We start from the raw sequence: 16864 nt of genomic DNA on the forward strand, positions 1-16864 counted from the left end.
GACTCGGTACTTTCATAAGCGTCGTGTTGACGACTTCATTAGCAGCGCCTGCACTTTGGTGCCGTTCCACCACGTTCTCATACAGTCAGAAATTGGGAGATTTTGATATTTGTCCCGTCCCCCCAGGAACAGTTTCCTCCCGCGGAAGGCGTAGGCCGCGACGAGTGGGTCTGCGGTTCCCCGGCTCCCCTGGCCGGCAGGCTGCAGCTCGAGAGCCCTGCCTCCGTCAGCACGCCTCCGTAGCGGCTCGGCGGACGGATTCATTCTCTGAGAAATTTAATTATATCAAGATTAACAAGGGAGGTAATTAATTTCTTTAAGATTGGTATCTTTTTGAAGCGCCCCAGGCTCAACTTTGTTGTCAAAATTGTATATTGAACCACTATTGCAGGGCCATGAAATGAGCGAATGGCATCAATATGAATGTATAGAAACGTCTTATCTAAATAGGACCATTACACTGTAAGCGCCAATATGTACATTTATGTAGACTCATGAATGTCCATTCCGGAAAAAGAATGTGCCAGAAATAACCATCCTACTCTTGAGACCTCTCAACAATGGAACACAAACACAAAGCCGGGAATTCTCAGTGTGTTGCTATTCGGGGTGGACAGTACCAACATAAAATGCAGGGATGAAGGTCAACTGGACAATTTTCTGACTTCAGAGGTAGTATCACAGTCCTAATAGAGGTGGTGCGGTGTCTAAATTTATTGTACAATCCAAGAGTGTAACGTTTGACACTCACTTTTCCTGTCTTGTTGTGTTACAAGCAGTTGTCATGATCCAAATACTGTATAGTGGTACCTTGACTTACGAGTTTTTTAAGTTACAAGCTCTTACTTGGCTTTTATTTATTTATTTTTTGCTTTGTTTTACGGTACGGATATACTGCTATGGCCACACAGTAAATTAACGATATACTAACACACAGCAAGAGCTTCGTGGCTCACTGAGTAGATCGGCTGTCTCCCAAGATGAAGCTCATGACTTTTATTTTTATTTTTTCAATTCTTTATTTTACTCTCTTCCAAGGGTTAATAATACTCTTAAACTGAGTCTATTAGGTCTCACTCTAAATGGAGTCAACTTTACTCAAACGACCATGGGTGAGGTCAGTGCTGGACTACCAGTAGCTGCTTTTCTGATTTAAAACGCACCATAGTTAGGGAATTAATTATTGATCATGGAGGTCCATGATGTTTTCATTTCATAGGGAAGTATACGTTACAAAAACAATCGCGTATATACCGTTCAATGCTGCATTATAAGTGTTCTAACCCGTGCTCCGCGTTGCACCGGGAAGTTGGCAAAGTGCAAGGAGTTAAAGCTACTGGCATCCAGCCAGGCGGACCCTTGCGAGCATCACGAAAGCCTTTTGTGGCTCCTCGCTGCAAACAAGCAATAGCCTTGAGAAGCCGAGTCAAACTAATATCATAATCTTCTTGACTTTATGAAACTGATAGCCAGCCTCTCAGTGTAGCCGCTTTTAATCATGTTGAAAAGGAAGCGGGGAAGGGGGGGATTCATACAGGAATGACACGGCTTCATTACAGTCTGATGATACAGTACTGCGTTAAGAATGTGTTGTTTCAATCTGTTTTTATTTTTTTTACAGGAGTAATAACAGGACTAATAGTTGGCAGCAAAATAAATTTCTAAACGTGTTTTTCACCAAGCAGCAGTTGAGAGATCCTGAGAGAGGAGTTCTGAGTTTGAATGTTTGACTTCCTCCCACATTCCAAAAACACGTTTCAGGTTCATTAAAGACTGTAAATTGTCCATGTGTAAATGCTTATTTGTCTGTTCTATACGTGCCCTGCAATTGTAACTGTCTTTTGCCAAGAGGCCGGGTAGAACCTGGACTAGACGCAAGCCAAACTCCGGGCACATATAGACAAACAACCATTCATGCTCACATTCACAACTTGGGGCAATTTAGACAGGAGCAAAGATTTGAACCCCGAACCTCACAGCTGTGAGGCAGACGGGCCAATATTTGTGTCAATCCGCCACACCGAAAAAGGGTTAAAGCCATTCTTCTATATTAGAAGCGAGTAGGAGGAGTAGAACCGTCCAGTAGGCATGACATCATCCACCAAAGCGCCAAACCCCCAACGGGGGGAAAATACGTCGAGGCGGTGGGAGGGGAACACACTTAACAACCGCGTTTAACCCCTCTCGCTTTCACTCGACCGGTCCCCTTAACAAAACATCCCACCCCGGCTGGTCCGAGCGCTTCACTCGCGCCCTCCCCTCCCTCCCTCCAGCTCCGGAAACCCTGGCGCTTTGTTAGCTTCCTGTTTGTCTGGTGGAAGACCCCAAGAAGAAGGGCTAAAGATGGAGGGACAGTGGCGGTAGGGTGGTGGAAAGAAAGAGAGACACTGCAGAGTTGGGATTGATTTACTTCATTAACCGAGATTACAAGTTTAACTTACAAACCAGAGGTCAAAATTTCTCATTAACAAGGGGGACCGCGGAGGACCTCGGGGGGCTGGGAGACCACTCTTATTACTGACTACACATTTCAATCTGTCTTTGATGTTCCATGTCTGCCTTTCTAACCCCCCCATACCACCCGCCCCTCCCACTTTTGGCAGCGAGGTTGATTTTAATTGTAGCTATAGAACAGAGCGTGGTTTTGCCTGTAAGCCAGCCTCCACATCTGTAGTGAGTGCAGCTTTAGTGATATTGGGTGCAGTCCATAGCTCGGGGCTCATTTTAATGGTTCCCCCCTCCGCTACACTCCCCCTTTTCTTCATTGGAGACTCAGATTGTTTTCCACGTGATTCCTGTTAATTTAGCTGGAGGAAAGGGCATCAGTTTTCCTTGTGCTTCCCCCCCGCCGCCCTTCTCACTCTATTGCCTCGCTCTTTCTGATCTTCGGCCTCAAAGGAAGAAGGTAAGATGCAAGACATTCGATAGGGCGCCCCGGAAACGCCATTTTAGCGTCGACAAACAGGAACCTCCGTGTTATAAACGGGGGCTGGATGATAAGTGTGTCAAGGATGCGTCGACGCTCGCAGCAACGACTACATAGCTGTGTTGTTTGAGTTGAAGTAACATATTTCTAGATGTTTAGTTTCATTCCGTTGTGCAAGGTTGCTGTTATCGTGAATAACTTGTGAGAGGAGCAATCGAATTAATCATAAGACACGCACATTGCGGTCTAGACTATTCAAGGGGGTCGCAACCATTTTGGGTCCAGGACCCCCTCACAAAAGAAAGAACTACACAAGCACTGAGAGAACAGGCAAAGTCAAGATTCTAACCCAGAATCTCTGACTGCAAGGCAGATACATCAACCACATGCACAACCATGCCGCCCCAGATTTGGACCTTTGAAGATCGACTTTGAGCAAAACCCTGGCGAAGTGCATACAAAAGGTTCGGATAACTTTCCGTCGACCCTCTGCTGCCCCTTTGTCACTCCACTCCATCCCTCCTTCTTGCTCAAGGTGCTTCACCCTCGACTTTTTATGCCCGACTTCAAAAGCTACCGAGTGCTGATTAGGGTTGAGGCTGCAGGATGGTTGGGGGGGGGACAACTGAGCGACCCCCAACTGAGATCCACCGCTGGGTCCTGGCAGCTAATCCTCCCTGCGGAGTCCCGTAAGGCCCCCTTTGTTCCGTCCCGGTTTGCAGACACTCACAGTCTCGACTGGGTTTCACAGCCCTCGGCGGTCAGCAGAGGTTGCAAAAGTACTCACATTACTTTAGTAAAGATACTAGTGTAAAAATACTAGTACTGTCTCAACTCCTTTACTTGAGTAAAAGTTCAAAAGTACTGACTTAAATGTACAAAAGTAAAGCAAAAAATGTACTACCCGTTTTAATTACGTGGCACAAATAAAACCTTCCCACAAAGTAGTTTAGCTCTTTTATTAACTTGCGTAGTGTTCGTAATGAGAAGCAAAATTTCCTGGACATGCGATCAAAACGTGAGCCATAGCTTTGCTAGCTTTGTGAAATGACTATTGATGTGCAGATCAATGTTGAAATATCAATACCACTGATACCAGATCTTTATGCTCTAAAATCGAATCTCAAATCAAAATATCGATGCTACTGATACATCCGTTATTTGAGCTGGATTGTAAATCGTTAACAGGAACATAGTGAACAGTAACTAAACACGGAAGTATTGCTGACATCACCATTCGTCAGTAGCACTCAGCAACCAACCCGCAAGTACCAGCTCGTCTTCGCCTTAGTGACATCACGTGTGCAGACCATGGCTAGTGCTATGAAATGTGACGACTAAAACGTCATGGAAAGCCTACTAGAACAGCCGAACTTCATTTAGTTAATCAGAGGCAATTCAAATTGTGGCAGGTGTGTGCTGACTGCCGTTTAAATTCAGTTTGTTTGTTTACCGAATGAACAATACTGAGCTATAAGAAAAAAAAAAATATATATATATATAAATAAATAAAAATTAAAATAAAAAAAATAAAAAATTCAGTTTGTGGTTGGTAAATTCTGAAACCAGCCACATCCGAGCTATAAGAGGATGTGCACACTTTTTACTTCCCCTTACCAAAAGATTATTTTTTCTTTGAGTCGTACAGATCACAGGTCACATTAATGGTGGAAAAAGTTGTCAATGATTTAACTTGGTCTCATTTGAACAGGGGTTTGTAGACCATTTGTACACACTGTGTTTTTTCAGATCAGATGAAGAATTTTTGAACACCAGAAGCTGGCGTTTTTTTATCCTACACGACACGTTCACCATGAATCATTCTTGGAGTTGAAAACAACAATCTCCTTAAATAAGGCCATGGATGGGGAATATCTTGCTTCTCTGAATGTGTTAACAAGAGTTCACGTTCCTCTAAAATCTACTCAAGTACAGTAAAAATCATTCCTTCTCGACACCGGGCCCTCAAATTAAAACAAGTGAATGAAACCGTGCGACTTGAATTCTGTCGCAGAGGTGAGAAAATGAGCAAACAGGGAGGGATGGGATACTATTGCGAGAGCAGGATCTCCACACCGCCATTATCCGGCTCATAATTTAAGCGCTGGCACGGTACTGAAGGGCCGCCTTTGTCTGGGATTCATGCGGAAAAGCTCAGGATGCGATGTCAGAGGGAAATAATCAGCGTGGGCCCTCCGCAACGTCGGGCTGCCCGCCCGCCTGCCTGCGCTCCTGGCCACGGGAGCCCCCCCCGGCTCATTTCTGTGGAGATGAAATCTATGACAAGCCCCTCAGTGAAGCTGAGAGCAGGCAACAGTCCAGTAACACCCACAGGCCTGCAGGCATCCTGTGACCCCCTTAGAAAAGTCACATTCACTTTGCTCTGGAGAAAGGAAAGAGAACGCCGGCGGCTCTTGCAGCCCATGTGAAATGAAGAAATGTGAGGAGGTGAAATCCAAGTGAAAATAAGTTAAGATTCCCCCCCTCCTCTTCCTTCTCTGCAAACACTCCAGAGGACTGTGCTTATGCCTCTCTAATTAAACATGAACAGGACATTTAACAACAAAAAAGAACAATGTATATTCATGTTTATGCCGTATAACTGCATTTAGGAAAGCAGCTTTCTTTTTTCTTTTTCTCTTTTTTTTGTTGGGCTGCAGCAGAAGGTCGCAGGCTAATACCCATCAGGCTAAAACATTGTGAAAGAGCTCGGCACTGCGCTCAAGGAGCAGAAGTAATGCTTTTATTTTATTATTTATGCCTTTTTACCGGCCACATTTACTAAAGCCCGGCATGCAGAGACAACGCGGCGGCCCGATACAAGCGGGTTATTTAAATGGCCGATTTCAAATTCAAAACTCGGCCTTGTTTGAGATGAATCAGACATATGGGCAGAATATGTGGAATTTCTAATGTTCCAGCGGACCGCCCCAAGGGAAAACGCGACTTTGTGGAGCAGCGGCAGCAGCCAAGCATGACTTCATGTATGACCCGCAATATGACACTCAAGTCTGTGCTTTTGTTTATTCCCAAAAACATCACATAAGGGACTATAGGAAACCCTCGCCTATTTGTGAATCGCCAAACAGAAATCTCACCCACTTGCTGCTCAGGTGAAATGAATTATTTTTTTTAAGCTACAGGTATTAAGGAAGGCAAGCAACTGTAATGCCCTTGCATATGGGCAAGGAGAGCCAAAGTCACGGGGGCAGGTTACACAGGGGAAAAAACATGGGTAGATGAATTTCTGGAGAGTAAATTATAATAATAAATAATTGTGAATATGTGCAGTACTCTCTAAAAATGCACCTATTTTCTCCTATCCAAGTATTTTGGGGCTTTTTGTGTAAGGCCGACAATAGTTGTGGAAAGAAATGCTTCAAATATAAGTTCCCAATTGAGTCAGCCTTCACTTTAGATTCCTATATAAAGTTTCCAATTTTGAGAATTTCCAGAATTTCCCAACCTTAAGCATTACCGAGAGTCATGTCATGTGGTTCGAAATTGGTTTCGTTCTTTGGAATTCCAGCTCTGCGACAGCATCGCTCGCATGTTCACAGCATCCAACCAAATTGCTTTAATGTCATCCCCTGTACAACTCACAGCCCCTTCGGGCAAAATAAGCATAACGTGTGGGGATGGCTATGATATACTATAATGTGTTAATTTCCATGTTACAATTAATTTCTTTGTTGGGCACGTTGTTATGTTTCTCAGGGAAATGACGAGATGGCGTACTTTTCATTTAAGGTTCAAAACTGGCTACGTTCTTACCTCAGTCCCTGATGGTGTGGCCCCTGGTGAGTCCACCTTGCGTTTTTTGCGTGGTCCGATAGCCGCTAGCGCCGTGAGGTTGGCGTCCCGCTGCCTCATCTGGGCCAGTTCCTGTTGCTGCATCTGAAAACAAAACAAAAAGAAATGCACACAAGTTCATGTATATATATATATTTTAATGATATACCTGTACTGTACATAAAATGTTAACTGTGGCATACAAGGAAAACACTGTTGCCATTTCATTTTCACAGCTTTCTATTAGCTACTTACTACTCTACCTTACATCATGACTGACATTGATATTTTCTTTCTGTTGCTGTATTTTTGGTAACAAGTCTCGGATGATTGGCCAAAAGAATTCATTTCAAAACAAAATTGCCTATTTCCTGTTCCTGTGCCTTTTTGTGCATGGCTTGCTGATGGGAGAAATCCATACATCCTCCAATCTCTGTGCTGATTATACTCAAGGGGTGCTGGAGACTATCCCAACTGACTTTGGGCGAGAGGTGGGGTACACCCTGAACTGGTCAATCAACGCCATCTGAAAATAGCCCAAAAATACCCATAATGAATAGTTTCAAAACAAAATTGCAAACTTCCTTTGCCTGAGAGTTTTTTGTTTGTGTGTGCGCGTGTCGACACGTGATAGATGTGCCCACCAAAATTCATCTGGCTACATAAAACTGGCTTGAAGGCTTCAGGGCTGAATGCCCCAACTGACTTGTTTCAAACTAAAATGTCAGACTTTCTGTGTCATTTTCGGGCATGGCTGTTCAGACATTTTTGTAATACTCATAGAAGACACGCCTATCAAAATTCATATGACAAAGTAAATCTCAATTAATCAATTGCACAAAATCAACGGCAGACTTCTTTTCTTCTGTCTTTCTGGGCTTGGCTCCGTGAGTCTTTTTTGTGGATATGCTCATGACAGACATTACCACAAAATTTCTTGTAGCTAAAATAAAACTTGCTTTGGGGGCTAAAATTCCCCAAAACATACTCGATGGTGGCTTGTTGTCAGCCATTAACAGAGCTGCCATTGGAGACTGAAGACACGTTTGTGCGCGTGTGCAAGGAGGCGGGTTCAGTCACATGGCCGCCGTTGCGGCGGGCGTATTTAGGGGAGGTTTACGGGGGGGGGGGGGGGGGGGTTGAGGGGGCACTTCCCAAAGTAATGTCACGTCTAGCCGCAGGCCTGAGGGGGAGCCCAGCGTGGTTAGAAGCCGCCCTTTCTATTGGTTGGATGTGTAAGGGCCTGGGGCGGTGGCACAGGGGGTGTAGCGCACACACACACACACACACACACACACACACATATAAACATGCACACGTGCCTCTTGAATCCAACTTGGCCACAGCACTGGGGGATGCGTACCCACCAGCCTGCCTGTGTGCCTGCCCGCTGGGGCTGAGGCGAACAGGGACAATCAATGTGCGCTTTCATGTCTCCCATGTTCTTTTATGTTATCGCCCAGCATGAGTTTGGCCGAGCACCGCTATTTGTACACGTCGTCTGATCAGATCGGGAGGAGGTGGTGGGCGTGGAGAGGGGGAATTTACTTTCAGATGCTGGTGTCCGTGGAAAAAGGTTACTTTGGTGTACAAAGTAGGATCTAAAATGTGCATGCAGTTGCCTGTGATATTTCTCCCCTCGAAGCCCGCTGGCGAGGCCTGGCCTTTAGGGTGTTGCCACTTCACATTTAGCACGGCGGAACTGTTGAGAAATTCAAACGCACTGACAACACAACGTCAGGGCGGAATGATGGCAGCAGTGAAGACTGGCAGAAAATCACCAAAAAGATGCTTTTACAAAACAAGTTTAGTTGTGAAAATAAATATATTACGATAGAATTTGGGCAGCAGAGTAATGCATGTGAATGGCACAGATGCTTTGCAGTCAAATGTGTTTGAATTAGGGCATGTTGTCCCAGTGCTTGCATGAGCTTGGACAATGTGGTAGAAAATTGATATGAATGAAAAGCAGTGCAGAGGAAAGTCTGTACGGTGTCATCCACTGACGCCATATTTTCACCGAGCTTGACATAACGTCACTACGCAATGCTATGCAAAACATTTTTATTTTTTTATGCATCACCTGTAAGGGTTATTTTCCACAAAAAAACTCACAATATATGTATTTTATGTTCATTTGAGATTATCATCATGGACAGTTAGTGAACAGTAGGAGAAACAGGTTATGATTATCAAGACAAAAAAAAAAGAAGATCCATCTGCACGCCTTGACTGGAGTGAGTGAAACAGCCTGCAGCCACACGGCAAACCATTTGGCCAAAAATCCACTCTCAAAAGGTCAAAAACTGACGAAGACTGTAGCGTGGACTTAACCAATGGCAATGGACTGTGAGGTCACTTTAAAGAGTGCTCAGACTTTCCTTTTAGATGGCTTTTAATGAATGGATGATTGGGTGAAATGATAAATTGATGGGTGGATGATGTGGTGGATGGCTACATGAATAGACAGATGGATAGATAAAAAGGGTACATGGGTGGATGGCAAACAACGATTGGACGGATAAAAATGTGTTTGAACAAAATAAGATATGTATATAAACTTATATAAAACTTTTCCCCAAAACAAAAATACAAACAAAACCATTGCAGCTTCTGTCAAGCTTTGACAATTATCAATGCCAACCATATTAGCTTCTGCCCTAAACAGCACGCAAAACTCTGTAGGCCTGACCTAAAAGAATGCTATTTCAAAATGGGCGCGCAAGCAGACTACACAGAGGGAGAGAGAGAGAGAGAGAGAGACAGAGAGGGCTATCTTACTGATGGCACCAGGATGCCGGCACCCCAGCCTGGCAGTTGGCACCAGGCATGTGCTCCCAACGCCCACAGCAACTGCCTGCGTTTTCAGATTTATGACCGTACGATAAATGGAGACCTTCTTTTTGCCATCTGCAAGCCCTCCAACTCATCTAACTTTCCAGTCACTGACGACGCTGGGGAGACATATTTCTGATTTCAATCTGGTGCCGTCGTGCCCGGTCCACCTTCCTCAGATGGGGGATTGTAGCCACAGTTCTAATAGAATTGTATTGTAATGGCTATGTCAAGAACATTTAATCTGCATCTTATCCTGCGTGCAGACTTGGTGGCAAAAGTCAAAGTACACCAGTAACAAAGAATTTGCCAAAAACGGCCACTTGAATCCAAGATGTCTAACTTTCCGTTTGTTTTCAGGCATGGGTTCTTGGGATTTTTTGTGCATCCTGTCATGATCGACATGTACAACAAATTTGAACCGGGTGTCGGAAATGAGCGTAATACTGGGAAGCAATCCAAAGAGCACCACCTCATACATCAAATTACAGCCCTTTATGAGGGATTTCTAACTATCTTGTTTGTCAAATTCCTTTATATGATGGTGAAATGGCCAAAAATAGTTTTGTTTTGTTGACTTTTCAACCGCACTAATTTCTCGTATGACATTTGTTCCTAGTTGAGTTATGTTGATCTATCCAAATCAACCACATTTCCCTGTTTTTAACACATGGAAAAAAATAATTTATGCTTTTTTGCTGCACCATAAAAAATAAATTAAAAAAAGTTTGACAACAAAATTATCTGTGCATCCTTGAATTGAGAAATTGCACTAATTATTATTATGTGCTATAATGTTCATCAAAATTATTCAATAATTTCTCGGAAAAAGAAAAAAAAATCTTAAATAAATATTAAAAAAATATAAATAAAAATACATTCAAAATCGGGTTCACACAAATTTGCTCGTTTAAATTCATGCATTCATTCATTCAATCCATTTTCTTAACCGCTTATACTCACTGAACAGTCAATAAAAATCCATAAAATCCCCAATCATTAACGCAAGCAAATCCAAATACATTTCCACATTCTGGATGTTCCTAGCACCATACTGACACCATCGAAAGTAACAGTAAAGGTTTGCTTGCATACATTTGCCAAGTTCCATTAAAGGCGGCACACAACAATGAAAAATATATACGTATAATCCGTGTTTTCAAAAGGGTCTTAAACAGCAGCAATTCCAGCTGTGCCCTTTCAAAGCGCAGAGACGGCGACTTGTAAAGTCAAATTATCAACAAAAGGTCAGCATGTGTAAAAACATTTTCACAATCAATCTAACTGAGAAAGAGTAAACGCCATTGCATTTGCCTGATGCTGTGATGGACTTGTGTATTTGTTGACGATTGACTGTGAACTCACCGAAACACCTGGTACACCACGAGCAAGGAATTCACCAAAAGTGGGCGCTTCAAACCAAGATAGCCCCCAAAAAAATGTCCAAGATGTGGTATTGAGACTAGTTTGTGAGTTTGACTACGATGGAGAGATACATTGAATTCTGCATCGGATGGTTCTTCCGTTTGCAACGATCCATATCAAATTAGAGCCCTAAATGAGGGCTGTCCAAATATCTTTTTTTATTTTTGTTTTGTACATATGCTTGAAATTGTAGGCAATGTATAGAACGTCTTCTTTAAATTGTGGGGAAAATGCATAATATGGCTCACTTGAATTGTGAAATAAATGCAGTATGTTCTGTTTGAATTGTGGGAGAACGTTATGTCGAGTCAAGCATTTAAAATTGTGAAACAAATTGTATGTCTCCTGCAAATTGTGAAAAGAATAAATGATGACACCGATAAATTTAGGGGGGGGACTGCATAATGTGTCCCCTTTAACTCAAAATTCCTTCAGATTTTGAACTGTTCGAACGTATCGACAAATGTAAACAAACAAATCAATCAAATGTAAGCAAACATGCCTAAAATACATGAAGAGATCTGCCAACCTGCCCTTCATCATCTTTGGCTGTTTTTAACAAAGCCTTTCCACCACCACCACCACCCTCCTTCCATCTATCCCTTCTTCACTCCATCCCTCCCTCCCCCCCACGGCCTGAGGGGAGGCTCGCGGCCGCCCAGACGCTTACAGACAGATGTCCTTGGCGGAGCACAACATGCTCTGCTTGACGTCACAAGCGGCTGCGGGGCTGCGAAAGAAGCTAAAAGGAAGTGCTGTCTGAAGACGCCGCCATTAAAGGCTAACCGGACCGTACAGAGCTCCTCATTTTTCTCCAGCAGGACACAGCAGGTAGCTTCTCCTTGGTGGAATGCATGTGTTTTAAGTCACCTTTTGCACTTTGTCTACTTTTCTGCGTGTCCTGCACTTCCTTCCTTCTCTTCTTCTTCTTCTTGTTCCACATACAAAAAGAAGTCCAGGTGTTAAAGGAACACCTCCAATAAGAATATGTAGCGCCCGGGAGGACATTTGCTGTCATGGAATCAACTCTAAAGTTCACAGGTAGAAAACAAAATATTAAGATTGAGCAGGGCTCATTTACAAGCTATAATATGACTTGGATCTGCTGTCAGGTCATCACAGCCACTTAAGTGAATGAGTAGTTTTAGAATATACTGTAGTTATGTTATTATTATGATTGTTCTTATCACTGTTATATTATTACTATCATTATTATTATGGACGGATCGATAAACTAGACAGACAGACAAACCGTGTGCGTAAGAAGCAATTATTCTCTGCCCACAGCTTAGGTCATTATGCTAGTGTCGTTGTTAGAACCATGGCAATGGTTCTTAATATGCACTTTAGGGTGCACCCCCTTACTTTAACTTGGAGATTTTTGGAGCCGGACCCAGTTCCACTTCTGGTAACCTCTGTGGCGACTAGCGATATGTTTTGGGGCTTCTTAACTTTTATTTTTTTTAAACGTGACAGACCCCTTTTATGTGCGCTATACTCTGTGAGTGGGAGCATGGTGAGACAGGGGATCCCCCATAATCGCACAGGATCATCTTTCAGTGGCATACAATAATTGGGCTTTCGTTGACTTAGGGAGAGGGACAACCCGGGCTCAAAAATCGACCCAATTATATTTATCAACATGTGTGTTGCAATCTTTAACAACATCTCTCCCATCAACCGCAACTATCCTCCCCAAAAAAGAAGCCTGACGCAGTGCCCAGACCGACCTGTGAGGGGCAGCATGGCGAAACACACCACAGGATCATCCTTTGAGCCATTCGCTGAATTAGACCATAAGGGTTTGAATCTGACTCAACATCTGGCCCAATTATTGGCACGTGTGCACCCCAGCAAGGATTGTTTTTACTAACATTTGCATGACCTGCTAAGGCACGGAGAGGGAAGTGTTCAGCCCATTCTGAGATCATTAAAATTATTGCTGATGTAAGGAGAATTTCCCATTTTAAATGTCCTTCCACGTCGTCTCTCCACTTCGTCGTCAACCCAGTCAGCCTTTTCTTCACCTTTTTTCTCTAATTCAATGCTCAACACCCCCCACCCTGCGCCCTCTCTCTCTCTCTCTCTCTCTCTCTCTCTCTCTCTCTCTCTCTCTCTCTCTCTCTCTCTCTCTCTCTCTCTCTCTCTCTCGCTCTCTCTCTCTCTCTCTCTCTCTCCTTCTATTGATCACGTCTAATTTGCATCCAGCAAAGATGAAAACTCACACATTCGCACTCGTAGAGAGAGGACGCCGCCAATGATTTATTCATTTTGAAATCAAAAAAAAAGAAGGGGGAGGTAGATGAGAAAGGGGGGGATATCTTCATAGGGGGTGGGTGGGCGACTAAGCAGCCTCTGAGCCTCGCTCTCTCTATGTGGCCCCCCCGGGTGGGCACGTGGTGTGCAAGCGCTCCTAATTAACAAGGTGAATCATGTTGCCGCTCTCTAATTAGCCCAACATGACAATCTAATGGAAACACGCAGACCCGATGCCGGCGCGCTCTTGTCCTTCCTTCCCCCGTATGGACGCCCGCAGTGACAACACCTTGGGATTCAACCACAAAGCAAAGATGGGACAAGAGTTGGTGTGAGGTCAGAATTCCGTGGGGGGGATTTGCAAGGTGAACACAGCCCCTTTTTCTTAATTGAAACGCATCCCCGGCACCTTGCCACCAGCGTCGCTTGGGCGCGCCCAATTCCCCCGTCGCTCGCGCTTCCCAAGGAGCGCTTGGAACGCCGCAAAAGACAAAAGTGAAGCTCACAGGCGAGGAGATGTGTCGCCTTCTCCCTCTGAGGCAACAAAAAGAGAAAAATCTCCTTGTTTTCCTTCTCATTACAGCACTTTTGTAATAGAGGAAAACACACACACAGGATCACCAAAGGTATCGTTTTAAAAGAAGCCAGAAGAAGAGTGATGTTTTTTTTCATCTTCTGGTTCTAACAACGTGGCTTGAGGTGAAGAAGAAAGAAAAGAAGGGGGGGGGGGAAAAATCAAGTTCAAGACCACAAGATGACAACAAAGCAACAAACACAAAGAAGTTGTCCTCTTGAGGAGCGCTGCAATGATGATTCAATTATAGTGGGACCTTGACCAAGTTACAAGTACCCCAACTTAAGCTTTTTCAAGGCAACTAGGGCAGGTGCTCCCAACCACCAGGCCGCACAGTGAGACCTAAAAAAAATAATAATTTGTTCAAACATGTCTTTTAAGTGAACGTACTGAACGGAGTCATTTCATGAACTGATTCCTTTCTCAGTTTAGTTGAGGTCAGCTACAAATATTCTCCCTCAGCATTTTCTGATAACGAGCAGAATTCATGGTTCCATCAATCCCAGCAAGTCATCCAGATCCAGGTGCTGTAGTAGCAAAGCAGACCAAATCCATCGCATTACAATCACCATGTTTGACTGTTGGTATGATGTTCTTTTTCTGCTGCGTTACATTTACACCTTTCAAAAACTTTCATTTTGTCAATCCATAGAATATGCTCCAAAAAGTCTTGAGAATCATTCAGATGTGTTTTGCAAAAGTAAGCTGAGCCTTTATGTGTTTTTTTTTCAGCAGTTCTTTTTCGCTTTGGAACGCTGCCATGGATGCCATTTTACAGTCTCCTAGTTAGTGTTGAGTCATGAACGCTGACCTTAACTAAAATGAGGGAGGCCAGTAGTTCTTTAGACTTTGTCGGAGATGGATGGATGGATGCATGGATGGCTGGACGGACGCAGCTCTCACCGTGTTTCGCTGGAGTCCTAAAGCTTTAGGAATGACTTTGTAACCCTTTCCAGACTGATAGATGTCAATTAGTTTATTCCTCATCTGTTCTCGAATGCCTTTCGATCATGGTATTTTGTTGACTTAATTTGTCAGACAGGTTATACGTGAATTCTTGATTGAACAGGACTGGAGGTAATCATACTTGGGTGCGGTCGGATTAAATTAACTCAGCTTTCCAAAAAATGATTAGCGATTTAACAATGGGGGCAAATGTTTTTTGTCAGGTAGCGTTGACTATTTTTTTTCTTAATAAATCAAATCTGCATTTAAAAACTGCAGTTTATGTTTGCATAGTTTAGCTTTGTCAGATTTTTAGGTTTGTTTTATGATCTTAAACATTAACTCTTTGACTGCCAGACGTTTTCAGAAAAGGGATGCCGCCAGTGCCAGCCGATTTAAGCATTTTGACTGATTTTCAAGGTCCACAGAAAATGTTCTGTTTGGACTATGGAAACACACGTACTACCAAATGAAAGATTGGACTTTCATCTTTCATCAGAAAAAAAGAGTTTGTTTCTACCTTATTCCGTTCTTTAGTAATCAACAATAGAAAATTGTTAGTTTCATCCGATTTCGCTTGTTTTGAACTCAAATACGGAGAAATCAAGCTTTTAGTGAAACGATATTATTTCATGCATTCTAGTGAATTTGACACTTCTTTTTGTCCATGAATGATGCCACAAACACCTAAATAGTGCTTTACTTCTATAAAACACTACCACCAAGAATGAAAAAGTGTTTTTTGATAGCAAAATACGTTTATTTACATTCAACAGTGTAACAATTTGACAACAATTTGGCAAACTATTTACAAATGTGTGCAACTGTGGTGCTATTTACAAATATGTGGATGTTTCAACGACAGTTTTTCTTTGTGTAACACTCTCCTGCGTGCAAGAAGACGCAACAGCATTTGCTTGATCCATTTTATCCACTCCATTCATGGTGGCATCGTAGTCCAGAAACAGTGTCTTCTCCGTGATCAGACTGTACCCGCTCCTCCGATGAATATGCATTGGACTCGGGGTACTCTTCATTGTCCGATCGAATGTCCGCTTGTGCAGCTCCGCGTTTTCCGGCCTTAGCAGCGCTAGCCGCGCTAGCCGCGCTTTGCCGATGAGGCTTACTACTTGTTCATAACAGTCACGCCAAAGCTTCCAACTTTGGCGTAGAGCTCGTTGTCATCTTCATCATCATTATCAATCTGCATTGGTCGATGCCAACTCTCCATCGCCCGATCGAATGTCCGATTGTGTAGAAGTACCCGGCCGGCTATTGTGCGCGTTTTCCGGCCTTAGCAGCGCTAGCCGCGCTAGCCGCGCTTTGCCGATGAGGCTTACTACTTGTTCATAACAGTCACGCCAAAGCTTCCAACTTTGGCGTAGAGCTCGTTGTCATCTTCATCATCATTATCAATCTGCATTGGTCGATGCCAACTCTCCATCGCCCGATCGAATGTCCGATTGTGTAGAAGTACCCGGCCGGCTATTGTGCGCGTTTTCCGGCCTTAGCAGCGCTAGCCGCGCTAGCCGCGCTTAGCCGTGAGGCTTACTACGTGTTCATAACGCCAAAGCTTCCAACTTTGGCGTAGAGCTCGTTGTCATCATCATCGTTGACATCAATGCGCTTTTTAGTATTGATTGATGCTTTCCGTCTTTGAAAAAAATGCTCAAGCTGAGCTGCTTGTAACCGGTTGCTTGGTCAAGCCATTGTGGCTTGGATCAGCCATTGTCTCCTCAACACTCTAGCTCCGCCTCACGTCTTCTACTGACGCCCACGGTGGGCGGCCCATCCAACCTTGTGCAAAGAGAGTCATCGCTGCCCTCTAGGGGCCAAAACGAGTCTTTGACTAATCAGATCAGCCTGATTCTTTCAGCACAGCTGCCCAAGGCTTTCCTGCACCCGTTTTTGAAAAAAAAAAAAAAAAACATAGGGGACGTCTTTTAACGTCCTCGGCGCCCTTCCCTAGGTTTATGCTAAACGTTTTATAACGTTTATGGCAGTCAAAGAGTTAAAGTGGGGAAACAAAAAAAAACAAATTGAAGAAAGGGGAAAATACTTTTTCATGACACTATCTACGAGGCCAGAATATACGATCCATGAAGTAGGAC

The 16864-nt window shown here is 43.6% G+C and overlaps 1 protein-coding gene across 2 annotated transcripts in view; it reads right to left on the reverse strand.

Annotated features, from left to right (window-relative positions):
• LOC147176834 (transcription initiation factor TFIID subunit 4) overlaps positions 1-16864 on the reverse strand; it is a 77655-nt gene that overhangs the window by 20740 nt on the left and 40051 nt on the right. For both annotated transcript variants that reach the window (XM_086070526.1, XM_086070525.1), the window contains one exon: positions 6701-6823. In XM_086070526.1, the coding sequence (XP_085926652.1) occupies positions 6701-6823 (123 nt within the window). The remainder of the gene's footprint in view (positions 1-6700; positions 6824-16864) is intronic.

Source organism: Leptonotus elevatus, chromosome 3, assembly GCF_054856555.1.
Source record: "Leptonotus elevatus isolate MCC_2025b chromosome 3, RoL_Lele_1.0, whole genome shotgun sequence".
Classification (NCBI taxonomy): domain Eukaryota; kingdom Metazoa; phylum Chordata; class Actinopteri; order Syngnathiformes; family Syngnathidae; genus Leptonotus; species Leptonotus elevatus.